General features: G+C 55.6%; 1 protein-coding gene across 1 annotated transcript; it reads left to right on the forward strand.

Moving 5' to 3' along the window:
- The first annotated feature begins 4,908 nt into the window (after positions 1 to 4,908).
- LOC106732880 (C-type lectin domain family 2 member B-like) lies at positions 4,909 to 24,344 on the forward strand. The gene is made up of 6 exons (XM_075914216.1): positions 4,909 to 5,097; positions 11,350 to 11,466; positions 13,027 to 13,110; positions 15,911 to 16,095; positions 20,474 to 20,580; positions 22,371 to 24,344. Exons 2-6 carry the CDS (start codon positions 11,361 to 11,363, stop codon positions 22,507 to 22,509), a joined length of 621 nt encoding a protein of 206 aa, XP_075770331.1. The 5' UTR covers positions 4,909 to 5,097; positions 11,350 to 11,360; the 3' UTR covers positions 22,510 to 24,344.
- Positions 24,345 to 26,011: the final 1,667 nt, after the last annotated feature.

Here is a 26,011-nt window from a genome sequence, read left to right on the forward strand (position 1 = left end):
GACTGGGGAAGCGTTTGCCCCCCTGTCTCCCTGGGGGTGACCCCAGAACCCAGCACAGGTGGGAGGAGTGGGGGGTGCCCACCCCGCACTGACTCACCCGGGGCCCAGCGCAGGGACGGGAGGGGCTGAAGGAGGAGGATACAGGACCCCACCCCAATTCAATACCTCTCTGTCCATCCCTCTCTTCGCCCTGCTGGAGAAAAATCTAATCCCCCCCCCATCCCTGCCATGGGGCAGAGGATCCAGGCCTCACCCAGTGCAGAGGGAGCCCTGGGGGCAGCAGGGAATTCCAGGGGCAGCTGCAATCAGACAGCAACACCCACGGGTGCCTGTGGCCGGGCCCAGCCGGCACTGGGGGCGCCATGCCCAGGACGAGCTGGTACAGCCGCTCTGAGGGCACAGGGGTCGGCTCCCCCCAGTGACAGCTCGCTGGGCCGTGGATCGCTCCGGGCCAGTGAGCCTCAGTTCTGAGTAGCTATGGGGGGGGAGCGAAGGCCCCCGCAGTGACTGCCCCCCTCCCTCGCCTGTGTCAATGCACCCACCTGCTCCTAGCACATGCACAGTCCATGCATCTGTGCCCTGTGGGCATCTGGGCAGAGAGGTCCTTCTGCCTTCGCTCTGCTCCACAACCCTGGCACATCGGAGACGGAGCTTGGTCCTGCCTTGAGGGCGGGGGGCTGGACTCGATGACCTCTTGAGGTCCCTTCCAGTCTTATGATTCCATGATTCTATCCCCGCTGGAGGGCAGTGCTGAGTCAGCATAGCCCATTAATTTGGAGCCCGGGGAGGGTGGGAGTGAATGAGCAGATGGGGGAGGGGGATGGAGAAAGAAAGAAAAAGAAAATGTACAAAGAAAGAAAGAAAGAAAGAAAGGAAATTTACAAAGAAAGAAAAAGAAAATTTACAAAGCAAGCAAGCAAGAAAACGTACAAAGAAAGATAGAAGAAGAAAATGTACAAAGAAAGAAAAAGAAAATGTACAAAGAAAGGAAGAAAGAAAATTTACAAAGCAAGCAAGCAAGCAAGAAAATGTACAAAGAAAGGAAGAAAGAAAATTTACAAAGAAAGAAAAAGAAAATTTACAAAGCAAGCAAGCAAGAAAGTTTACAAAGAAAGAAAGAAAGAAAATTTACAAAGAAAAAGGAAGCAGAGAGGGAAAAGAGCCCAGAACTGGCCCTAAGGGAGTCATGTCAACTTTCCTGCCACTCACAGGAATTGCAACCTAAGGAACTCCCACCACACGCCAGTCTCTCTGGGGAACTCCCACCACACGCCAGTCTCTCTGGGGAACTCCCACCACACGCCAGTCTCTCTGGGGAACTCCCACCACACGCCAGTCTCTCTGAGGAACTCCCACCACACGCCAGTCTCTCTGGGGAACTCCCACCACACGCCAGTCTCTCTGGGGAACTCCCACCACACGCCAGTCTCTCTGGGGAACTCCCACCACACGCCAGCACCAGAGCAGAGCAGGACAGGTTGGATTGACCCAAGCCCTGGAGCAGATGATGTTGGCAACCAGCAGAATCCCAGGGGAATAGCTGCTTTTCGATACACCCTGCCAGGTGACCCCGGTTCCATCTATTTTTATTCCAGTCGCGTGCAGCATCAGTTTTGCTCCATGCACCGAGGCACGTGCCGATGTGCACCGCCGGGCTGCTGGCTGTGCGTGCCGAGGACGCTCTGCTGAGCAGTGTTTGAATCTCTCCTGGGTGGCTCGCCAAGCCTTCCGTTGACAGGGACTGCTAGTGGCAATTGCCCCGGCTCTGGCTAAAGGCTCACGGTCAAGAGGCAGCATCTGTCAGCGGCCTCCTGTACCAAGAAGCTCCCAGCCCTGACTTTAGGAAGCCAGCTCGGAAGTATTTCAATGGGCTCTGCTAAAAGACGGCTGGCGTGTGATACATCGGACTGCTGTGCGATCGCTTCCTCGGTGGAATGTGTGGAGAGTGTAACTAAGGAAACAGCAATACATTTACACGGGAGGCACTTGCCATCACTCTGGGATCCTACACTCCCCATAGTACTGTCCAGCCTCCATCTCTGCCTGTTGCCATGGTCCCTCGCTGGCCCTCATCCCTGCAACACTTCACAGTCCTCCTCCCAGTGCCCCTGGGAAGCAGGGCTGAGATCCCCCTCGGACGGCGGGACTCCAAAGACGGACAACGGGAACAGAGAACTAAGCCGAGATCTCAAACGTCACAAGCTAGTATACTTAGTACTGAACCCTGTGGGGCTAACAGCCACCACAGGTCCTGGGGCAAGGTGTGTGTGGGGAGTAGAGGAGGTGTGGAGGAGGTGGAGCCTCAGGAGGAGGGGGTGGGGCCTTAGGTGGAAGGGGCAAGTGTGATGGACCGGACCGGGTCTGGGTACCACTGAGGGCGTCCGGTCAGGGCAAATTGCTCAAACTCAGGGCTCCTTACAGCCCCAGACTGGAGGCCGTTCCCAAGTAGGCTACAAACGAGTCACACCGAGAACTTCAGCTGCCAATCCGGCCAGCAAGAAACCTCACAAGCAAAACCCCTCAGACATCCCAGCTCACCCTGTGCCCCAGTCAGCCCCTGCACACAGGTGAGTGGCCTGTACACAGGTGAGGGATTATCGAACCCAATCTCACCTACTCTGAATGGGTCTTTCCGGTCCCAAAGAACCAGCCACAAATCCCCAGTCAATTTATACTTTGGATCCTACCCACCAGATCACGCTGGGCCGATCCTTTAGAATCGAAAGGTTTATTACTAAAAGAAAGAAAAGCCCAAGAGTAAGGTCGTTACGGAGAATACATCACCCGCGTAGAATCACCCAGTTCTCAATGCAGGCTCTTGGCAGATACAAACTGCTGGCTTAAAAGTCTCTGGTGTACATCCTGTGTCAGGATAGGCCAACGATTCTCCCCGGATCGCTGTTGCGCACAAGGCTGCATCTGGGATCAGTAGCAGAGTTGAAGGCCAGATGGAGTCCGCCTCGTGGCATTTTATATCCATCCCTGGTCTTTTCCAAGCTGGATCAGGTCACATGGCCCAGTGGCCTGTCCTTGTGTCCCAAGTCATGATATTGGCTGGTTTGCAGGTCCCACTCATAGACTTTAAGGTCAGAAGGGACCATTATGATCATCTAGTCTGACCCCCTGCACAGTGCAGGCCACAGAATCTCACCCACCCCTCCTAGAATAATCCTCTCACCTAGATCTCAGATATTGAAGCCTTCAAATACTTTGAAGGCCCCAAGATGCAGAGAATCCTCCAGCTGTGATCCTCAGGTGTGGATCGGCCTCTCTGACAGCCTCGTTCCTGGAGCCTTGCTAATTAGCATAGTCATTCTTTGCCCAGATAGAGACAGCATCAACACAGAGCCCATATTTAGAACGCCACATACAGACATTATACAAGTACATAGACTCATAGGCTGCATCTAGACTGGCAAGTTTTTCCACAAAAGCAGCCACTTTTGCGGAAAAACTTGCCAGCTGTCTACACTGGCCACTTGAATTTGCGCAAGAACCCTGATGATCTCCTGTAAGATTGTCAGTGTTCCTGTGCAAATACTATGCTGCTCTCGTTTGGGAAAAAGCCCTCTTGTGCAAATGTATTTGTGCAAGAGGGCCAGTGTAGACAGTTAAAAATTGTTTTGCGCTAAAAAGCCCCGATGGCGAAAATGGCGATCGGGGCTTTCTTGCGCAAAACTGCGTCTAGATTGGCACGGACGCTTTTCCGCACAAAGTGCTTTTGCGCAAAAGCATCCGTGCCAATCTAGACGCTCTTTTCCGCAAATGCTTTTAACGGAAACACTTTTTCGTTAAAAGCATTTGCGGAAAATCATGCCAGTCTTGATGTAGCCATAGACCTTAAGGTCAGAAGGGACCGTTATGATCATCTAGTCTGACCCCCTGCACAAGGCAGGCCGCAGACTCTCACCCACCCACTCCTGGAATAATCCTCTCACCTATAGCTCAGATATAGAAGTCCTCAGATGATAGTTTGAAGACCTCAAGATGCAGCGAATCCTCCAGCAAGTGACCCGTGCCCCATGCTACAGAGGAAGGTGAAAAATGAGTAGAATATAGGGAATCAGTAGCACACAAGCTTTCACTTCACTCTCACCCTTTGTACAGATTTTGGGGCAACTCCCTGCCCCTTGGGTGCAGCACGCTGGCTCTAAGGGGTGGCTGCTCTCTTAGCTGGTGCACCAGGGGCTGACCAGAATAGACATGCTGGACGTCTTGGCGCTTGAGCTAGGGTTGGGCCTTGGATATGCTGGCGGGGACACACATGCCCTCAGCTGGCAGGGAAGGAAGCCCAAGGGGTATTTACCCCACCTCTCCTCTCCTGTCGTTCCAGGTGTCCTAGCTGCTGTGGGTTACACCCCTTCCCCTCTCCACGCCCACTTGTGGGGCAGCCGTGGGGTTCAGGAAACGCTCCGCTCTGCACCACCGGACAACTGGCTCCCCCCGGCATCCGCCAGAGTTTTAAGGGGGCCCTTCCCCACAGCAGTGTCTGAAGGGGGACTTTGCCCCATCGCTGCTGTCTGTACAGGGCTCCTTCTCCCCCCATGCCCCACGCCGGGAACTCCTGCAGGGGCCCCATAGCAGCAGGGCACTGGGAAAGGAGGCTTTTCAGGGCCCAGGGAGAGCGTTCAGGGTTTGTTTGCATATCACCGAAATATTGCTCAAGGAACAGAGGCGGCGGGGGGGCGGGCGATGGGTGAGAATATCCCACGATGCACCTGGGACTGCTGCCAGAGGGTGCAAAAGCAAGGAGAGTTGAGTTCTCTTTGGAACCCTGCCCAGAAGCAAATTTCGTAGTTGCTTCTGCATGGGCTCTTCGCTCACATGGCCAAGTGGACAACAGCAGCTGCAAAGCAGATATCCGGAGGTTTGTTGGGCTGCTCTGATCTCACTGTGGGCGTCATTCCCACGACAGCGAGAGGCTTGGCCGGCGGCCCAGCACGCCGCTTATATTATGCTTCAACAAGAGCTCCTGCACCCTCTTGCTTTCTTCACTCCAGCCTGTGCGGCAGCTCTTCTCACCAGCTGGCTCTCGGCTGGGCTGCACGCGCTCGGCTTTCCAACGGCCCGACACCGCCCGCAGCACTGCCACGACCCGTAAGACGCACGTTTCATTTGCCTAGCGACGAGGGGGCAGCGTTCCTGTCGTGTCTCTTGACGCGGGAACCGTCCCCATGTCAGTTTCATCCATCCCTGTTAAACGGGGTCCAGAGTTGGGGGGGGGCGTATGGCAGCGTAGGGGTCTGGCGTGTTGGGAGGGTGGGTAGGACACTTGGGTTCTGCTCCTCGTTCCGCCAGTTTGTTGTGTGATTTTTTTTTGGGCAAGTCACTTTGCCTCTTCGTCACGGCTTTTTCCATCTGGAAAGTGCATTGAGATCTGCTGAGTAAAAGCTCTATAAAATCCAGGAGTTGCTGCTGTTCTTTCTGCTGCTTCGCTGGCCTCAGTCCCCCACTGTCCTGGTTACTTGTCTGCATTTCCTTCCTGCGGTCTGTCTGTGTGATGGAGTGGGGATTTTGTCCTTTCTTGTAGCCACGGTGTTCACTCTGCTTTTGCATTCTGAATTCACCCCCTCCCTCCACTTACCTGGCTGCAGTCTCTTCAAGGTGCCTTCATTTCCTGCCGGCTGCATTCCCACACTTGTCCCTGAGCCCAGAGCAAAGCCCATTCCTCCTGTCCCTTCTACCTTTGCAGGTTGGCACTTGACCAGAGTCTCAGGCCAATCGCCCACTGCTGCCTTGCATGGCGAGTGGGGCACTGTCACGGCGCGTGCCCTTCCTTCCTGTGTCTGTTGAAGCAGGGAGTTTTGTGGCCTGGTGAATCCCCCCAGATGTGGGGAGATGCTGTTTTGCATGGACTTGTCCCATAACCCACGAACGAGTGTCCACCAACTACAATGAATAGGAAGCAGATTTAAAACAAACAGAAGGAAGTTTTTCGTCATGCAGTGCACCGTGAATCTGTGGAACTCCTTGCTGGAGGATGTTATGAAGGCCAAGACTTTAAGGAGGTTAAAAAAAGAGCTAGATACATTCATAGAGGTTAGGTCCATCAATGGTTAGTAGCCAGGATGAGTAGGAACGGTGCCCCATGCCTCAGTTTGTCAGGGCCTGGGAATGGGTGACAGGAGGTATCACTTGATGATTACCTGTTCTCTGGGGCACTTGGCACTGGGCACTTTGGGAAGACAGGACACTGGGCTGGATGAACCTTTGGTCTGACTCAGTCTGGCCGTTCTGATTTTCATATGTGGGTAGCAAGGATGGAATTGAGGAAGGATTCGAGAGCATCCCGCAACTCCCTGAAGGAGGATTCCAAAGAGGATGGAGAGAGGCTGTTCTCAGTGGGGCCAGGTGGCAGAACAAGCTGCAGTGGGGGAGGTCTGGGTTGGAGATTAGGAAAAACGATTTCCCTGGGAGGATGGAGAAGCACTGGGACAGGTTACGGAGAGGGTGGAATCTCCATCCCTAGAGGTGTTTAAGGCCTGTCTTGACCAAGCCCTGGCTGGGATAATTGAATTGGGGTTGGTCCTGCTTTGGGCAGGGGGCTGGACTCGATGCCTCCTGAGGTGTCTGCCAGCCCTCGGATTCGATGAATGTTGTTGGCTTCCTGTAGTCGATTGTGGTGATCTCACATGCTTTGCGGTGCCCCGGGCACTGGAGGAAAAACTCGGCTTCAGGCGCTGTCCATGAAGTGGTTTTACTCCTGTGAAAGCAGAGTGACCCGCATCGACCGGAGCTCCCCTCTCCGTTCGAATTAGCTGCCCTCACTGGGCCCGCTCTTCGAACCCTGGAAAATCGACCACGGTCTTCCTCAGTCGTGTAGACGTCCCTAAGGTGCCACAGGACCATTGGCAGGAGCAGCCCGAGGCTGGCTGTAGCAGCTGGCACCCCAGGCGGAAGGCGCGATCGGCGCCCCCTCCTGCATGGCCGTCAATGGCCGTGGCATCATCACGGGGCACCTGGGCACCCCGTGACGTCATCATCAGGCATCTAGGCTCACGGGCCACCCCGACCATTGGTGTTTAAATTTGCTGCGCTAAAGAGTAACGCAGCTGCCCCCCCTCGTCCCCAAGGCCTGATAGATTGTGGGGCCAGGGGCTGGTTGGGAACTGGGCAAGAGATTCAACCGATGCCATGGTGTGTGGAGAACCCTGGTCTGGCTGAACCTGCCACTGGCACAATCCCTCGGCCCTTCCTGCTGTTTACTTTTTCCCACACCACGCTGCCTGGGCGTCCGGCCAAGGGAGCCAGCTGAGAGCAGCAACCCAGAGCGGAGCCTGCTTCGGGCTGAAGGACTCGGGACCTTACCTCATGCAGCCTGGGCAGGCAGCATCTGGCCACATGTGGCTGCTAACAGAGGCAACAAAGGGGAACAGATACCACGGGGGAGGGCGGAGGGTGGCAGCCTCCCCCGGAAGAGGGGTGGGAGGAGGATGTGGGGAGAATCTGTCTCCTTCTCAGTCAGGGGCCACATCTGTGAGGGGGGGCTTTTTGCTTCTCACTTGTGTGCGGCCCCCGACTGACTCTTCTGTGGGTCAGCGCCCCCCACACACACCCAAAAAAGGTTCCCCAGCCCTGCCCTAGAGAGAACATCACCGGTGACAATCATGCAACAGTTTTCTCTAACCCTGGGGCAAACTCCAGCCAGATCTTCAGTGTCCCTCGGACCCCCTCTCCCTACATAGCAAAAACACCTTCCCCCTCGACACATATGCCCCTCCTGGATCGGCACACACCAGACTCTCTGTCCTGGGCCTCACCATCCCCTGCTGGGATCGGCCCGGCCTGTCCGTGCTCTGCTCTGGGGCGAGCCTGCACTGGCAGGTCATGGTGGTGAGTTGGTGTCAGAGCCAGGCAAATGGCTGACATAGGCAGCCCCCGGCTCTCCCCCCTCTCTCCTCCCATAGGCACAGCTCTTCCCTCTCCCTTCGCTCTCCCTGTGCCTCTCCTTCCCCTGCCTGCGCATTGGCTCCCACCCTCCCGGGCCGTGCGGATGGGCGCTGCTCCCCCAGCAGGGCAGGGGACGGAGCTCTCTCCCCAGCCACGCACCGGACACGGATGCTGTGCGGGAAGGGGACAGTCGTCTCCCTCCCCCAGCTACTCAGAACTGAGGCTCACTGGCCCAGAGTGACCCCTGGCCCAGCCAGCTGTCACTGTGGGGAGCCGACTGCTATTCCCTCATAGCGGCTGTCCCAACGCATCCTGAGCATGGAGTCTCCTGTGCCGGCTGGGCCCGGCCGCAGGTGCCTGTGGGTGATGCTGTCTGAGCCCCACAGCCCCTGGAATTCCCTGCTGCCCCCAGGGCTCCCTCTGTCCCCAGTGGGACCTGGCTCCCCTGCCCCATGGCAGGGATGAGGTGCAGGGGGGGTAAATTTTGCTCCAGCAGGGGGAAGAGCAGGAATCGGGTTGCGGTCCTCTGTGTCCCTCCTCCAGCCCCTCCCGGCCCCGGGGTGAGTCAGTCTGGGGTGGGCGCCCCCTTCCCACCTGTGCTGGGCCCAAGGGTTGCCCCAAGTGAGGCAGGGGGGCAAATCATGTGACTGTGAAGGTCTGGGGCCTGCCTGGACAGGGGGAGGGCAGCAACTCCCTGCACAGGCCGGGTGCCCAGGTTCCCAACGGGCTGCCGCATTAGGGGTTCAAGGTGGTAACGCTGAGGGTCCGAGTTTCCACTGCTCCCTCCCTCCGCAGAACCAGCTGCTGTGAGTCAGCCCCACCGGATTGTCAAAATCCCCCTTTCACCCGGGCCGGCTGCCAGCTTGGAGCTTCCAGCTGCATGGAGAAGAGCTCGCCCAGACCCTGTCTAGGGCTGGGTTGATTCTGAGCACAACTGCAGACTACAGGAAGAGTAACCCACACACATTGGCTTCTGAAATAGCAGTCACGTTGTTTCCCTGCGAGCCAGACTTAGCATTTCTGCGAGCGCCTGTCTGCCCCAGCTGGGATCAGGGCCCCGTCATGCCGGGCGCTGCACAGACACAGCGAGAGACAGTCCCTGACCCAGCTGAGATCAGGGCCCCGTTGTGCCGGGCACTGCACAGACACAGCGAGAGACAGTCCCTGACCCAGCTGAGATCAGGGCCCCGTTGTGCCGGGCGCTGCACAGACACAGCGAGAGACAGTCCCTGCCCCAGCTGGGATCAGGGTCCCGTTGTGCCGGGCGCTGCACAGACACAGCGAGAGACAGTCCCTGCCCCAGCTGAGATCAGGGCCCCGTTGTGCCGGGCGCTGCACAGACACAGCGAGAGACAGTCCCTGCCCCAGCTGAGATCAGGGCCCCGTTGTGCCGGGCGCTGCACAGACACAGCGAGAGACAGTCCCTGCCCCAGCTGAGATCAGGGCCCTGTTGTGCCGGGCGCTGCACAGACACAGCGAGAGACAGTCCCTGCCCCAGCTGAGATCAGGGCCCCGTTGTGCCGGGCGCTGCACAGACACAGCGAGAGACAGTCCCTGCCCCAGCTGAGATCAGGGCCCCATTGTGCCGGGCGCTGCACAGACACAGCGAGAGACAGTCCCTGCCCCAGCTGGGATCAGGGCCCCGTCGTGCCAGGCGCTGCACAGACATAGCGAGAGACAGGCCCTGCCCCAGCTGAGATCAGGGCCCCGTTGTGCCAAGTGCTGCACAGACATAGCGAGAGACAGTCCCTGTCCAGAGAGATACAGTGACTTGCTCAGGGTTTTCCCCCTTTTTCCCCCCCTCCCTTATTTATCCTTATTTATCCTTGGATCTGGACTGAATGCTCCAGGCATCTGAAAAAGTGGGCTGTGTGCACGTAAGCACATGATCCCAGCTACATGTGCTATTAATCTCTAAAGTGTTGCAAGAGCATCTGTTCTTTTTCAAGTTTTTCCAGTTACAGCTTAAATAAGGCTGTGTCTAGACCATATCCTCTTTTCAATAAAAGGATGTAAATTAGACATATTAATATTGCAAATGATCCCAGGATTGAAATATCCCCTGCTTCATTTGCATAATGGCGGCAGCCACTTTTTTTCAAAATGGGGCTTTTTCGAAAAAAGCGGCAGTTTAGACACGGATCTTTGGAAAATAAAAGCCTTTTTCGAAAGACCCTCAAAAATGAGGTTTACAGGCTCTTTTGAAAAAGGCTTTTATTTCTGACAGATCCGCATCTCAACGGCTGCTTTTTTTTTCTTTCTTTTTTTTCTGAAAAAGCTCCCTTTCGAAAAAAAGCAGCCCCTGAAGTGTGGGATATTTAAATCCCAGCTTCATTTGCAATATTGATACCTCTAATTTCCATCTCTAGAGGCACCCTAACTTGGCTCCCCATCTCCCAGCAGTTTGGAGTTTTGCCAGGAACAAGCTTGGCTGGCAGCCAAGACGTCTTCAGCGTATGCACCCCGGCCTCCTGTTCAGTGCTTCTGATGCTCCTGCATCGGCAGCTCCTCCCGCTACCTGGATCTCAGCCGGGCAGGCGCGGCTCTGAGTGCTTTTCCTGGGACAGCCCAGCTGATCTCCACTGCCGAAACACGCTCATTTCATGGGCCGACAAAAAATGGGGCGGTTTTACTGTGGAAGGGCTACTATTAGGCTTGTGACAGATCACGTCTGTTATTCATTAGTCATCCCCGTTAGTCTCCAGAAGTTGACTGGTACCCGGGCTACTGGGGTTTTAGCCTCACCCTGTGGGACTTTTTGGCAAGTCCCTCTGTGTCTGTATCACTCTCCTTCCCCCCCACCCTGTTATAGTCCTGGCCTTCGCAACCTCCTGAAGCAAGGAGTTCCACAGGTTGACTATGCGCTGTGTGAAGAAGAACTTCCTTTTATTTGTTTTAAACCTGCTGCCCATTAATTTCATTTGGTGGTCCCCTAGCTCTTATATTATAGGAACAAGTAAATAACTTTTCCTTCTTCCCTTTCTCCACACCATTAGTGATTTTATAGACCTCCGTAAAATTCAAGTCTTATTGCCACATCCTGCCTTTAGGGATGGGAGGGAGACAGGGGATAAAGGGGGCAACTTCTCCAGGGGCTGGTGATTCAAAAGGGCACGGCCCTTCAGAGCACCCCTGGAGCACTCCAGGCAATGCAAAGGGCTGGCGGGAGAGAGGGGCACAGCATAACATGCTCCAGGCAGGAGAGGTGCACCTGGAGTAGTGCTGAGGACTGGCTGCTCCAACCCCGCCCCTTCCCCCTGAAGCCCCACCTCTTCCAGAAGCATGGAACCAAGCTCCCCTGGGCACATTAGCTGGTGGTGACAGTCACTGAGCCAACATGAAAGAGCCACAGGAGGGGGACAAAAAGTCTCTGTTCCATTTGGGGCAAACGCTCTGGTTTTGGCATCTTCATTTCATGATCGGTAAACTGCTTTGTTCTCTCATTTGCTTCCACTCTAGTGTGCTCTCCTATGGAAAGGATGAAGACCAGCTTCACAGAGGGCAAGTGTGATGAAGAACAGGGGGGAGCCTCGCTACACAACAGCTCCAGCCAATTGCTGACACAGGACCCTCGAGGTTATATTTGCCTCCTCTTTGTTCTTGCTCTTAAGCAGTTTCCTAGGGAGCCATCTCAGCATAATTTGGTGACACTAACCCACAGCTTGACTGTGTCCTCATCCTTCCTTAGTAGCACTAGAGGATAACAGCTTACTACTTCTGCATGCTAATCAAGTTTTTTTCCCCCATTAGCTCAATTAGTAGCACTCCAGGCTTTCTAATATAGAGCATCCGTGGTTTAAACCCTGCTAATGATCCATGCTGGTGGAGTGACTGTTACATTCTTTACCCCATCGCTCGAGGATAACAGCCTACTGCTGCTGCTGCTATGGTATGGCTTTCATTCTTTAACTCAAGTGGTAGAAACAGCTTTTTTGAGAGCTAACGGTCCTGGGTTCAAACCTGGCTTTTGGAGTGGGTGTTACATTTCCTACCCTAGAAGCTGGTTTACTATCGGATAATAACCTGCTACTGCTGCCATCTATTGGAGTCGCTTCATTAGCTCAAGCAGGCTCAGTGTTGAAGGATCTAGTCCTGCTACCGACACAGACCAAGGTGGATCATTTTAGTCCTGATTCACAGGAGCGGTCCGAGGCCGGCTGTGGCAGCTGGCGCCCCAGGCGGGCTGCACAGTCAGCGTCCCCACCTGTATGGCCGTCAATGGCCATGACGTCATCATCGGGTGCCCGGGCTAGCGGTGCTCTAGGCAACTGCCTAGTTTACCTAGGCTCACAGGCCGCCCCTGCAGATGCAACCTCTTTCATTTTAAAAGGTGAGGGTGGAACCAAATCCACGCCTATTGGGCAGCAGTTCTGGGTCCCAGGGCAGAACAGACACTGGGTCCCCTACGCATTCTTGTGCAAGTAAATTTACAGTACAGCGTCGGAAAACAGGGCTTCTTCCGGAAGAGTTATTCCTCTCCTCCCGATGAATGAACCCTCTTGTGCAAGGGCTCTTCCACAAGAGGCCAGTGTAGACAGGCAACATGAAATTCTTGTGCAAGAAAGCCCTATGGTTAAAACGGCCATCGGAGCTTTCTTGCACAAGAGAGCGTCTACACTGCCGTGGGTGCTCTTGTGCAAAAGCGCACGGCTGCGTGGACACGCTCTTGTGGAAGACCTTTTGCACAAGAACTCTTCCGCAAAACAGTTCTTGCACAAGAAGCCCGCAGTGGAGACGTAGCCCTAGTGCCAGCCTGAGCAATTCGCAAAGCTCTTTCCAGAGGCAGAGACAAAGGAAGGGAGACGGAGACGAACACCTGGCTGGGGGGTAGGGTCGGGGAGCGAAGCAGTTTCTGGCTGGGAAACATGAAGGCCACAGCTTAAGCTGGGGGTTGAGGGGACGATGGGCCCCCTAACCCAAGGGGTCTGAGGCATCCTGGCAGGCAGCTTTGCAAATACCAGCCTGACCTCCGCAGGCTGCCGGAGCTGCCCCGGCCCCATTCTGCTGCCAGCTCAGCTCCCTGGCCTGCCCTTCGGAACACCCCCATCCCCTCCCAGGGTCTGGCCGCCGTTCGGCGGTACAGCCCTGCCTTGCTGGGAGGGGCCAGAGATGGTGACCAGCTGCTTCTGTTTCCAGCCCAGGCCAGGATCTGGTCTCCATTCACCGGGGCATTCGCTGCCGTTCTGTGCGTCAGCCTGGTCGCGGTTGTGGTTGTGGCAGGTGAGTTCTGCGCCCTCGGCACCCCCGCACCCCTGCAGCTCCGCCATGCTCGCTCCCTGTGAGCCCACCACCAGCCCTGCTCCTCACCTCTCTTAGTCGTTTCTGGGGCTCCCATCCCCCTACAGTGGCCCTGCCCTCCTCTTTGGACGGGCTCCCTCCACATCCAACTCCCACACCAGAAGGCAGCTTGTAACCAGCCCATTGGTGCTAATTGGGGCAGCTGCCTTGGCACGGGGAGGCAGCGTGGCCTAGTGGTCAGGGTGCTGGAGTGGGACTCAGGAAATTGGGGTTTTATTTTTGGACCCACCACTGGCCTGCTGGTGACCTTTTATGCGTCACTTTACAGCTCCGTGCCTCAGTTTCCCCAACTTTTAAAATGGAGACCCTGATCTCCCTTTGTCGAGTGTCTTGAGCTGGAGGGATGGAAAGTGGGATGCTAGAGCTGGATGGTCTTATTACTGTCCAGCAAAGCTCTGGTGACAGACACGAGCTGAGGCACTTGCCCTATAGCTCTGTTGTCCAAAAATGTGTTATAGTGCAACCACCAGGTTGAAAATTTAAAGAAAGGTCACAGATTAAGGCCTGAGATAGGTGTATTACATCTATCCCAGTCTACCCTGTGGGCCAAACTCCAGGCTTGGACTACATCTCCCATGCTGCTTCATTGCCTGGAATTCCCATGATGCATTGCCACCCTTCTCTGCATTGGGAAAAAGCATCATGGGAAATGTAGTCCAATCAGGGACTCTTGTCTATAGAGAAGAATGGGAACACAAGGAACCGGAACTACAACTCCCAGGAGGCACAGTGGCAGCCTAGTTCCCTTTTGGTTGAGTTTCTTGCTGTTCACAGTCTCGCCAAAATGCATTTCCAGAGAGGGGGAAAAAATTCTGACCCATGTCACTAGAGCAGGCTGGTGTAAACCAACACCGTTCTTTTTTACATTGCTGCCTTGCATTAGAGGATCCAACGCCCACTGTTTGCAAGAGACCAACCCAACCTGCATGCAGGGACCCCTAGGGGGGGAGACTCTGTCTTGCCCCATGGGAAGATGCTTTCAGCCCGACAGTTAAAAAGTTGCATGTTATTGCCCAGCTTGGTTGGAAATATCAGCCTCTCTCAGCCAGTTCCAACACCGCCCTCGGGCCAGCCCCATGGGAAAAGTCCTGCCTGATGCGTTAGCTCTCTCCCTGCAGCTCACGAGGATTGGGCCTTTGCTGCTTTGTTGGACTGAAAAGGTTAAATTTGGACTCTTCCTCCCCACCCCCATTTACTGCTTTCCTACCTGAGGAAAGGAAGGTTGAGGTGAGAGGAGTTTTCACAGTTCTCAGCTGTTCGGTACCTTATGCAGCATTCCTCAATGGACCAGCCCATACTCCGAAACCTGTGATTTAGTTGTTCTGCATCATAGAAGGGCCACATGAGGGCTACCTCCCGTCTGTCATGCCCACACCAAAAGACATCTAGAATACATGCTGGGGTTGCCAGGTGTCTGGTTTTGAAGCAGTCCAGTATTTGAGCTGTCTGGGAATAGAGAAAATATAAATGTCTGGTATTTTCTAACTAAGATGTAATGTAGATTGTGATGGAATGTCAAGCGTGTCCGGTATTTTTGTTAAAACCATCTGGCAGCCCTACCACCAGCTTCTTTTGAAAGAAGCTTTTTTGAAAGAATAAAGCTTCTTTAGGCAGAGATCGTCTAGACAGCCACAACTTTTTTCGAAAAAGCGATCCGCTTTTTTGAAAGAGAGCACCTAGACAATCTGGATGCTCTCTTTCGAAAAAGCCCTGGTTGCAGTCAAGAAAGCCTTTTTTCGAAAGAGCTCTTTTGAAAAAAGGCGTTCTTCCTCGGAAAATGAGGTTTTTCGCTCTCGAATAAACCGCCACATTCTTTCAGTTTCATTTTGAAAGAACACTCCTGCAGCGTGTTCCTTACCTCCTCAGTGACACCGAACGGCTGATTCTCTGCGCTTCGGGCGCTGATGCCCTGTTATACCCTGGGCGCTGACATCCCATACAAACATAGATAATTGAAACTGGCTTGGGGTCTTCTTTATCCACAACATCCATCACTATTTTCAAAAGCCAGTTTTGCTGCCTGTAATCGAGAACACCGAATGCAGTTCACAAGAGGGGCTTGGACTAGAATAGAACTGGAGAAGTGTGTGGGCGGAGGGCAGGGGGGGTGCGTGGTCTATTCCAACTCTGCCACTGGTCTTCTGGGTGACCTTTATCCTGTCACTTATCTGCCCTGTGACTCAGTTTCCCCATCTGTAAAACTGGGATAATAGCACTTCATTTCTTTATAAGGGGTCTTGAGAGAAGGGCTGGAAAAGAGCTGGGATTATTACCAGAAACATACTCCTATATAGAATCCTAGAATGCTAAAATACTAGAATGGGAAGGGATCTCGAGAGGTAATCAAGTCCAGTCTCCTGCCCTCATGGCAGGACCCAGCACCGTATAGACCATCCCTGATAGACATTTATCTAACCTACTCTTCAATATCTCCAGAGATGGGGATTCCACAACCACCCTGGGCAATTTATTCCAGTGTGTGACCACCCTGACAGGCAGAAAGTTTTTCCTAATGTCCAACCTAAACCTCCCTTGCTGCAGTTTAAGCCCATTGCTTCTTGCCCTGGCCTCAAAGGACAAGGAGAACAATTTCTCTCCCTCCTCCTTGTGACACCCTTTTAGATCCCTGAAAACTGCTCTCGTGTATGGCTATAGAGAGGAGTAACTACAGACCCTAGGGAAGGGAGCATTCCTAACCACTGTGCAACTTGATAACTTTCAGTGGTCGCCTTCAAACTTCTCTTCTCTCCTGCGGACCCACCTGCTCCCACATGCCCGGAGGACTGGATTCACTTCGGAGGGAAATGTTACCTCTTCTCAAAGGCTGAAGGGGACTGGGCCACCGGCCAGAAAAACTGCTCGTCCCTCGGTGCCTCCCTGGTTGGGATTCACACCCAGGCAGATCTGGTAAGGCGGAGATGCACAGTGTCTAGGAGGTACAGTTAGGCAGATGTGGCAGAAAAGACAATGGTGCAGTCAAGCCCTGTCTGCCTTGGGAGCTCAGATAATGAAAGTTGAGGGTTAGATGATTTTACTGCGTGTCTGTGCAACGCCCGGCACGATGGGGCTCTGATCTCAGCTGGGTCAGGGACTGTCTCTCGCTGTGTCTGTGCAGCGCCCGGCACGACGGGGCCCTGATCCCAGCTGGGGCAGGGACTGTCTCTCGCTGTGTCTGTGCAGCGCCCGGCACGACGGGACCCTGATCCCAGCTGGGGCAGGGACTGTCTCTCGCTGTGTCGGTGCCGCGCCCGGCACAACGGGGCCCTGATCTCAGCTGGGACAGGGACTGTCTCTCGCTGTGTCTGTGCAACGCCCGGCACGACGGGGCTCTGATCTCAGCTGGGACAGGGACTGTCTCTCGCTGTGTCTGTGCAGCGCCCGGCACGACGGGGCTCTGATCTCAGCTGGGGCAGGGACTGTCTCTCGCTGTGTCTGTGCAGCGCCCGGCACGACGGGGCCCTGATCCCAGCTGGGGCAGGGACTGTCTCTCGCTGTGTCTGTGCAGCGCCCGGCACAACGGGGCCCTGATCTCAGCTGGGGCAGGGACTGTCTCTCGCTGTGTCTGTGCAGCGCCCGGCACAACAGGGCCCTGATCTCATCTGGGGCAGGGACTGTCTCTCGCTGTGTCTGTGCAGCGCCTGGCACAACGGGGCCCTGATCTCAGCTGGGGCAGGGTCTGTCTCTCGCTGTGTCTGTGCAGCGCCCGGCACAACGGGGCCCTGATCTCAGCTGGGGCAGGGTCTGTCTCTCGCTGTGTCTGTGCAGCGCCCGGCACGACGGGGCCCTGATCTCAGCTGGGGCAGGGACTGTCTCTCGCTGTGTCTGTGCAGCGCCCGGCACAACGGGGCTTTGATCCCAGCTGGGGCAGGGACTGTCTCTCGCTGTGTCTGTGCAGCGCCCGGCACAACAGGGCCCTGATCTCATCTGGGGCAGGGACTGTCTCTCGCTGTGTCTGTGCAGCGCCTGGCACAACGGGGCCCTGATCTCAGCTGGGGCAGGGTCTGTCTCTCGCTGTGTCTGTGCAGCGCCCGGCACAACGGGGCCCTGATCTCAGCTGGGGCAGGGTCTGTCTCTCGCTGTGTCTGTGCAGCGCCCGGCACGACGGGGCCCTGATCTCAGCTGGGGCAGGGACTGTCTCTCGCTGTGTCTGTGCAGCGCCCGGCACGACGGGGCCCTGATCCCAGCTGGGGCAGGGACTGTCTCTCGCTGTGTCTGTGCAGCGCCCGGCACGACGGGACCCTGATCCCAGCTGGGGCAGGGACTGTCTCTCGCTGTGTCGGTGCCGCGCCCGGCACAACGGGGCCCTGATCTCAGCTGGGACAGGGACTGTCTCTCGCTGTGTCTGTGCAACGCCCGGCACGACGGGGCTCTGATCTCAGCTGGGACAGGGACTGTCTCTCGCTGTGTCTGTGCAGCGCCCGGCACGACGGGGCTCTGATCTCAGCTGGGGCAGGGACTGTCTCTCGCTGTGTCTGTGCAGCGCCCGGCACGACGGGGCCCTGATCCCAGCTGGGGCAGGGACTGTCTCTCGCTGTGTCTGTGCAGCGCCCGGCACAACGGGGCCCTGATCTCAGCTGGGGCAGGGACTGTCTCTCGCTGTGTCTGTGCAGCGCCCGGCACAACAGGGCCCTGATCTCATCTGGGGCAGGGACTGTCTCTCGCTGTGTCTGTGCAGCGCCTGGCACAACGGGGCCCTGATCTCAGCTGGGGCAGGGTCTGTCTCTCGCTGTGTCTGTGCAGCGCCCGGCACAACGGGGCCCTGATCTCAGCTGGGGCAGGGTCTGTCTCTCGCTGTGTCTGTGCAGCGCCCGGCACGACGGGGCCCTGATCTCAGCTGGGGCAGGGACTGTCTCTCGCTGTGTCTGTGCAGCGCCCGGCACAACGGGGCTTTGATCCCAGCTGGGGCAGGGACTGTCTCTCGCTGTGTCTGTGCAGCACCCGGCACAACGGGGCTTTGATCCCAGCTGGGGCAGGGACTGTCTCTCGCTGTGTCTGTGCAGCACCCGGCACAACAGGGCTCTGAACTCAGCTGGGGCAGGGACTGTCTCTCGCTGTGTCTGTGCAGCGCCTGGCACAACGGGGCCCTGATCTCAGCTGGGGCAGGGTCTGTCTCTCGCTGTGTCTGTGCAGCGCCCGGCACAACGGGGCCCTGATCTCAGCTAGGGCAGGGTCTGTCTCTCGCTGTGTCTGTGCAGCGCCCGGCACGACGGGGCCCTGATCCCAGCTGGGGCAGGGACTGTCTCTCGCTGTGTCTGTGCAGCGCCCGGCACGACGGGGCCCTGATCCCAGCTGGGGCAGGGACTGTCTCTCGCTGTGTCTGTGCAGCGCCCGGCACGACGGGGCCCTGATCCCAGCTGGGGCAGGGACTGTCTCTCGCTGTGTCTGTGCAGCGCCCGGCACGACGGGGCCCTGATCCCAGCTGGGGCAGGGACTGTCTCTCGCTGTGTCTGTGCCGCGCCCGGCACAACGGGGCCCTGATCTCAGCTGGGGCAGGGTCTGTCTCTCGCTGTGTCTGTGCAGCGCCCGGCACAACGGGGCCCTGATCTCAGCTGGGACAGGGACTGTCTCTCGCTGTGTCTGTGCAGCGCCCGGCACAACGGGGCCCTGATCTCAGCTGGGACAGGGACTGTCTCTCGCTGTGTCTGTGCAGCGCCCGGCACAACGGGGCCCTGATCTCAGCTGGGACAGGGACTGTCTCTCGCTGTGTCTGTGCAGCGCCCGGCACAACGGGCCCTGATCCCAGCTGGGGCAGGGACTGTCTCTCGCTGTGTCTGTGCAGCGCCCGGCACAACGGGGCCCTGATCTCAGCTGGGGCAGGGACTGTCTCTCGCTGTGTCTGTGCAGCGCCCGGCACAACAGGGCTCTGAACTCAGCTGGGGCAGGGACTGTCTCTCGCTGTGTCTGTGCAGCGCCCGGCACAACGGGGCCCTGATCCCAGCTGGGGCAGGGACTGTCTCTCGCTGTGTCTGTGCAGCGCCCGGCACGACGGGGCCCTGATCCCAGCTGGGGCAGGGACTGTCTCTCGCTGTGTCTGTGCAGCACCCGGCACAATGGGGCCCTGAACTCAGCTGGGGCAGGGACTGTCTCTCGCTGTGTCTGTGCAGCACCCGGCACAATGGGGCCCTGAACTCAGCTGGGGCAGGGACTGTCTCTCGCTGTGTCTGTGCAGCGCCCGGCACAACGGGGCCCTGATCTCAGCTGGGACAGGGACTGTCTCTCGCTGTGTCTGTGCAGCGCCCGGCACAACGGGCCCTGATCCCAGCTGGGGCAGGGACTGTCTCTCGCTGTGTCTGTGCAGCGCCCGGCACAACGGGGCCCTGATCTCAGCTGGGGCAGGGACTGTCTCTCGCTGTGTCTGTGCAGCGCCCGGCACAACAGGGCTCTGAACTCAGCTGGGGCAGGGACTGTCTCTCGCTGTGTCTGTGCAGCGCCCGGCACAACGGGGCCCTGATCTCAGCTGGGGCAGGGACTGTCTCTCGCTGTGTCTGTGCAGCGCCCGGCACAACGGGCCCTGATCCCAGCTGGGGCAGGGACTGTCTCTCGCTGTGTCTGTGCAGCGCCCGGCACAACGGGGCCCTGATCTCAGCTGGGGCAGGGACTGTCTCTCGCTGTGTCTGTGCAGCGCCCGGCACAACGGGGCCCTGAACTCAGCTGGGACAGGGACTGTCTCTCGCTGTGTCTGTGCAGCGCCCGGCACAACGGGGCCCTGAACTCAGCTGGGACAGGGACTGTCTCTCGCTGTGTCTGTGCAGCGCCCGGCACGACGGGGCCCTGATCTCAGCTGGGGCAGGGTCTGTCTCGCTGTGTCTGTGCAGCACCCAGCGGGGCCCAGATCCTAGCTGAGGCTACTTCCATACACATAGTATTGGATTCATATAGTTCGTATTCAGGATCATTATGAACTGGTTCTGTAACTGGACCTGACACACTGATCTGACCACAATCCAGGTCTGGGTCCGGTCCAGCAAGGAATTCTACATGAGCTGATGGCTGGGCCCCTGTGTGTGTCTGACCAGCAGCCTCTAAGGCAAGAAAAGCTTTGTAGGGACGCCTGTCGGCCAGATTCCCCATTGCCATCGTGCGGCTGGGTGCAGAGCCTCTGTCCAGCCGACAGTCTCCTGGGCCTGGCTGTGGCTGCTGTAAGGGAGCTTGGTGCTGCCCAGTGTGGCCCGAGGGTAACTGGGAACGAGCCCCCAGGCGGGTTTTCCTTCTCTCCTTAAGCCAGTGCCAAGTTTGCTGCCTCCCTTCGCACTGTGCGGCTCAGCTTATTTTGCTTATTTCAAAGGAGTTCCTGATGCAAAATAAAAGCTCCTCCTCCTACTGGATCGGCCTCCGGAAAGAACCGGGCCAGCCCTGGAAGTGGGTGGATGGCACAGCGTTCAACAGCAGCCTGTGAGTGTTTTATTCCCCCAGCCTGGTTCTGCGGGCTCGGAACTTCAGGCTCCCTGCTGACAGTCGGAGCTGGCTATCCTTCCTCAGGCCACGGTGCCACGACAGCCCTGTGGTCCGCAGCCACCCCCCCTCATCGTTGGTGAAGAGGTCAGATCTCTTCTCTGGGCATGGCCAGTGGGCTGTAACTGTAGGAATCTAGGTCTCCAGTGCAGAGTCTACACTACGAGTTTTCTCGGCACAAAAAATATGTAAACGAGGGACTCATTTGCATGAGTTGTGGTCTCATTTGCATATTTTCTGCTGATCCGGTTTTGCGCTAGGGCTTTTTTGCCAAAACAAGCCGTGTGGACATTTCCTTTTTGCGCAAAAACCCTTTGTCCTGCAGAAACATGCAAATGCGATTGCGACTCATGCAAATGAGTCCCTCGTTTGCATATTTTTTGCCGAGAAAACTCGTAGTGTAGACTTAGCCTGGCTGTAAAACGCGAGTCTCTGCTGAAGAACCAAATCTGTTAAGAGACAGGAGTCGAATTACAAACAGTTTGTAGGGTCTGGCCGAGGTCAAACGGCCGCACCGCTCTAGTCGTATTTTCCTTTGTATTATGTACAGCAGTGGTCTCCAACCTTTTTACACCCAAGATCACTTTTTAAATGACAGACCAAGCCACGATCTACCGCCCCGCCCCGTCCTTGAAGCCCTGCCCTCTCTATTCTCCTCCTCTCTATCACTTGCTATCCCCAATCCTTGTACCGCTACTTTAAAAAAAAAGTTCCCACCATTCCTTGCAGCTACTCACCTATGCTGTTGCGATTTGGCAAGCAACACAGGAAATTTGGGGAATTCCTGTCCTGGTTGTTACATGGTTCCTTTGAAAACAACACAACAGTCAAAACGTTGCCCTGTCAGATAAGTTTCATTTCCAAATTCCTTTCCATTGTCTTAAAAAAAAACAACCTCAAAACCTTTAAAAGCCAAAGAAAACCTTTCTGGTTTTGTCAAAATACTTTCTTTGACCCCAAATGGGGTGAGTCAGAGTTTATGAAATTGCCAAAATATAAAAAAAACACAATTAATTTTCCCCCTCTAAGGGATCAGAATAATTCTTGCCCGTGCGGAGTATCCCTACTAGAGATAGAGCTGCCAGATGATTTCAAGAAAAATCCCGGACACACTTGACACGACATCACAATCGCCATTCCATCCGATTGAGAAAATACCGGACAGTTGTATTGACTCAATTAGAGCGTCTCAATTCGTGTCCCGAACAGATAGCTCAAATACTGGACTGTTCGGTTCAAAACTGGACACCTGTATAGAAAAGGCTTCTGTGAACTCTGTAGGTGCGCACCAGCTGCTCTACACCTGAGGGTCAGACCTCTGCACATCGGTTCCCTGCAATCCAGCTTAGTTCCCTTTCTATGAGGCCACGCTCTCCCACTCAGCTGCTTCAATTTTCCCAGAATGCACTGGCACATCTCAGGTTGCACGGTGGGCGTGGCCATCCAAATGTGGTCACATGACTAGTGACATCATTGAACCAGGTCAGTTATAACTAGCTCTGTAGAGAGCACCGTGACCTGGTTGGTTGTTACTGATGGTGGTGGAAGCACGTAGGAGCCACATCTGTGGAGCGGGTGCCTGTTGCGCTTGGGGCTGTACAAATACAGCACAGAGAGCTGGACCCTGCCATTGTAGGCTGGGCCCACGGGTGCAGCAGTTACCCAAAGGGGCTGATGTGTGGATGCTGCCCGTGGAGTTCAGCCAAGAAGTGACCCCACCTCCCTTGCAGGTTTCAGGTGGGTGAAGATGGACGATGTGCATATCTCAACCAGCGTCCCAGCATCTCATGGTGCTACACCCCCATGAACTGGATCTGCAGCCGGCCGGACCGACTGGCAGAACGACACCCAAATCAGGCCCTGTGGTAAAGCCAATCCCCTTGCTACAGCTCCTATGGAACAGATACTGCACAGCTGCTTTCAAAGCCAGACCAGCTCAGCCTTAACCCTGGACTCTGGCCTGCATCTCCCTGACTGCTCTGTCACAGGAGTGGGTGAGCCGGGGGCTGTGACTCAGACGTTAGATTAGATGAGTCTAATTAAGCCATTGCTCAACTCCACTGCCAAGTTCAGGACCCCCTCGTGGGGGGTGCACAGACACAGTAAAGAAACAGTCCCGGCCAATGGTCCCACTAATCTTTTCCATTCCCTGTGCGGAATAATTTGTGTTCTGTGCACCAAGGCATGTGGAAATGTGCACCACCCAAAGAAACACAAACCTAGACATCAGCACTTTGCTAATCAGCTGGGTGGCATTGGAATCTCTCCTGAGTGGCCAAGCACCCAGTTTACAAGTAGCACCGGTCTTTGGCCTACAGCCCACTCCACACATTTGTACAGGTTTAACCTGGCTCGCAAACCTCGCTTTAGATTTTTATCACTACACATTGGTAACAGTCCATGCAGGGCACCCCCTCCCCCCACCCCACCCACAAACTAATGAGAAGAGATTTGCACTGCAAATCTCCAGATAGGCCAAGGAAGAAGAAACTAGCTGGAGAATTGATCCAGACGATTCCAGCAGCTTCCCATATGGAAATGCACAGCTGTGTGTGACAGGTCAGAAAAAGCTTTCACTTTTTAAACCCTAACAGCTCCTGCCGTTGGCAAATGCCTGTCAGATGCCTGTCGTCTGTCCGCTCTTATTTCCCACAACTATGAATATTCAGATGGACACAAACAGGAAAAAAAAATGCCTAAAGGTAAACCAGTGTTGTGCATGAAAATTCCAACCACTCAACGCTGCCACACCCCGCTATAGCTAAAGGGGTAAGGAGTGAGCATCGGATTGGCTCCTTGCCTTATATAATCCCAAGAGATGGGGCTAGCAAGTGTCCAGGCAACAGGCCCACCAATGTGGGTGGTCAAAAGGGAGAGTTGTCTGAAGGCCTAGTGATTCAAATGGACCCGGGGCGCTGGCCATCATTGCTACCTAAGTAGCAGTGACGGTGGCTGGAACCCCAGTCCTTTAAAGTGCCGTGGCCACCAGCTGCCTGTGGCCCCATCTTTCCACCTTTGGCCACGCCCCTTCCTAGATCGCGGAGCAGGCTCCGCCCCCTCCACCTGGCTCAGCGGCTATCAGCTGTTGCCCACTAGCTCCCAGCCATGACAATCCTGCATTCTTGGTGCTTCAGCTCACTGTCAGGAATATGACTCAAATTTGGACCCCGAGTCCCACCTGAGCCCTGGTACCTCCCTGGACTTTGCTACCGGGCAGTGAGCCTTAGCTTGATTCCAGCTCAGTTCCTGGGCCCAACTTTTAGCTTGTCCCTCAACCTGAACTTGACTGTGAACCGGTGGTTTTTCTTGCCTAACGAGCTCCTGCCACTAACCCTGCCTCCTTTCGCCCGGGTCCCTGACCCCGGCTCTGCCATTAACACCTGTGGAGTCTCTCTCATAACACAGACTGAATGTAATCTAATTTTTGAACCCCACACTTGGGGGGCTGAATTTCCAAAGCCTTGGTCTGAAAATTGGAAAGCCACCACAGGGACAGGCCTCCGCTCCTGCAAGCTAGATTGGGAGCGGGGGTCCGGAAAATCTGAGCCTCTTCTGGATGTGCTGATCGAATATGGGCATGTGTACTGCTGCCGAAGCAAGGTGCAGATGTGCACGACCAGCATGAACAAAATACCTAGATATGTATTTTTTGTAGCTCATCATTATGGAAGAAAGACGATTAAAAGAAAAGATCATTAACAAAACGCACAGCTTAAGATGTTTATTTAATATGCAATCCAATAAGTAGAAAATTAACATTGTCCTGGGAGTACATGTACAGGTTCAACGTCTCTAGTCTGGCACCCTTGGGACCTGACCGGTGCTAAACCAGAGAATTTGCTAAATCACGGGAGGTCAATATTGTCTAGCAGCATTACCCACACGTCCACTGCTTGCTGGGGACTGAGAAGACAGTTTGGGGCAAATTAAAGTCAAAGAACAGCATAAAACCCTGGGACACAGGACTGGGGATTATAAACAAGCTTTGTGGGATGGTGGGAAACTTGGCTGCACCCATGATAAGCAGAGTTGGGCTAACTCAAATCATGCTGGACCACGGATGCTGCTGGACTAAGGAGTGCGGGATGAGAGAGGTTCAGTCTGTACTTTATAATCCTGTCTCACACGAGTAATCTTCAGGGAAGGCTGTTCTCTAAATAATGAACCAACTGCCCATAACTCGCTTCCTTGATACCTACATCTCACACCACCCACGCCCTGCCCTTACTCCCACAGCCCCACGCCCTCCAACCCCCAGGCTAAACAAAACCAGCTTATTTCTCCTTTTTACCCTTAAAATTGGTGTGAGGGACATCTCTGCCCTGGTTGTGACAAGATCTGTGGCTCCCAGAACAGTCTCATTAGCCCCTTGCAGATAGGAGGGGGATATAGGGGATAACTTCCCCGGGGCCCAGTGATTCCAAGGGGCCCCCCATGGAGGGCTGCAGAGCCCCAGGTGGCACGCTCTGGACAGCGTTAAAGTGGGCGGTTCATTTCGGGCAGCACTGAGTGACAGCTGCCTGGCTCCGCCCTTGTGCCCAAAGCTCCGCCCCTTTCAAGAGCACCGAGCCAGGCCCATCGCCCCTTCCCAGGAGGGAATTTGTGCTCGCCTGCTTGCAAATTCTACGCCCACTCTTTTGCATGCTCAGAACTTTTCCTCGTCTCCCTAAAGATATCCCTCCCTTTCCCCAAATTCACCCACTTACCTCCTCATGACTCTGCCCACTTTGCCGTATTCCTCAGTCCTGCACGCTGGCACACTGGGACTGCTTCTCCTAGGCACCATTAAGCCAAGTCCTGTGTATTTAGCTCTCCTAGTTGTTCCCTCCTACCACCGTCTGGGAATCGCGTGTCTCTTTTCTACAAGAGCCCTCTCCTCTGTCAGTTCCTGGGTACCCAGAATTGAGTGCACTGCCTCCTTGAAAATGGCTATCAAGTCCCCCCTCAGTCCTCTCCTCCCCAGACTAAGCAAACCCCTTGCGTTCAGCCTTCCCCCACCTGAAACCTGCAAGGGAGGTGGGACGAACGGAACAAAAAAGGCTCCTGCTACCCAGAGCAAGCATCCGACCCACGGCAGCGCAGCCAGGATGCTGAGGAACAGACTGTGAACTGCCCTGACATCCCAGAGATGCTGTTTGAGATGCCACAGAACAAGGGGATGGGTTTTCTGCAACCTTTCCTGTTGTTCTTTTAATTGGCTGCTGTTTAATAATTTGTACTTGCTTGGAGCTGCACACCGTGATCAGCGGGTCAGGGAAGCACCCAGCATGGAGACAGCTCCCCAGAGTTGGGACCCCCAGCTCCTTCCCTAGGTGACCATGATAAGGGAAGAGGTTGAGTCCCCCCTCCAGGGGTAGGAGGCGCGTGGGTG

Source organism: Pelodiscus sinensis, chromosome 32 (genome assembly GCF_049634645.1).
Source record: "Pelodiscus sinensis isolate JC-2024 chromosome 32, ASM4963464v1, whole genome shotgun sequence".
Classification (NCBI taxonomy): Eukaryota; Metazoa; Chordata; order Testudines; family Trionychidae; genus Pelodiscus; species Pelodiscus sinensis.

Bases quoted from the DNA above. Each gene is read 5' to 3' on its own strand.
- LOC106732880 (XM_075914216.1), top strand. From the start codon at position 11,361: ATGGAAAGGATGAAGACCAGCTTCACAGAGGGCAAGTGTGATGAAGAA. The intron at 11,467-13,026 runs GTTATATTTGCC...TTCTGTTTCCAG, and splicing joins GCTGACACAGGACCCTCGAG to CCCAGGCCAGGATCTGGTCT. The intron at 13,111-15,910 runs GTGAGTTCTGCG...GATAACTTTCAG, and splicing joins CGCGGTTGTGGTTGTGGCAG to TGGTCGCCTTCAAACTTCTC.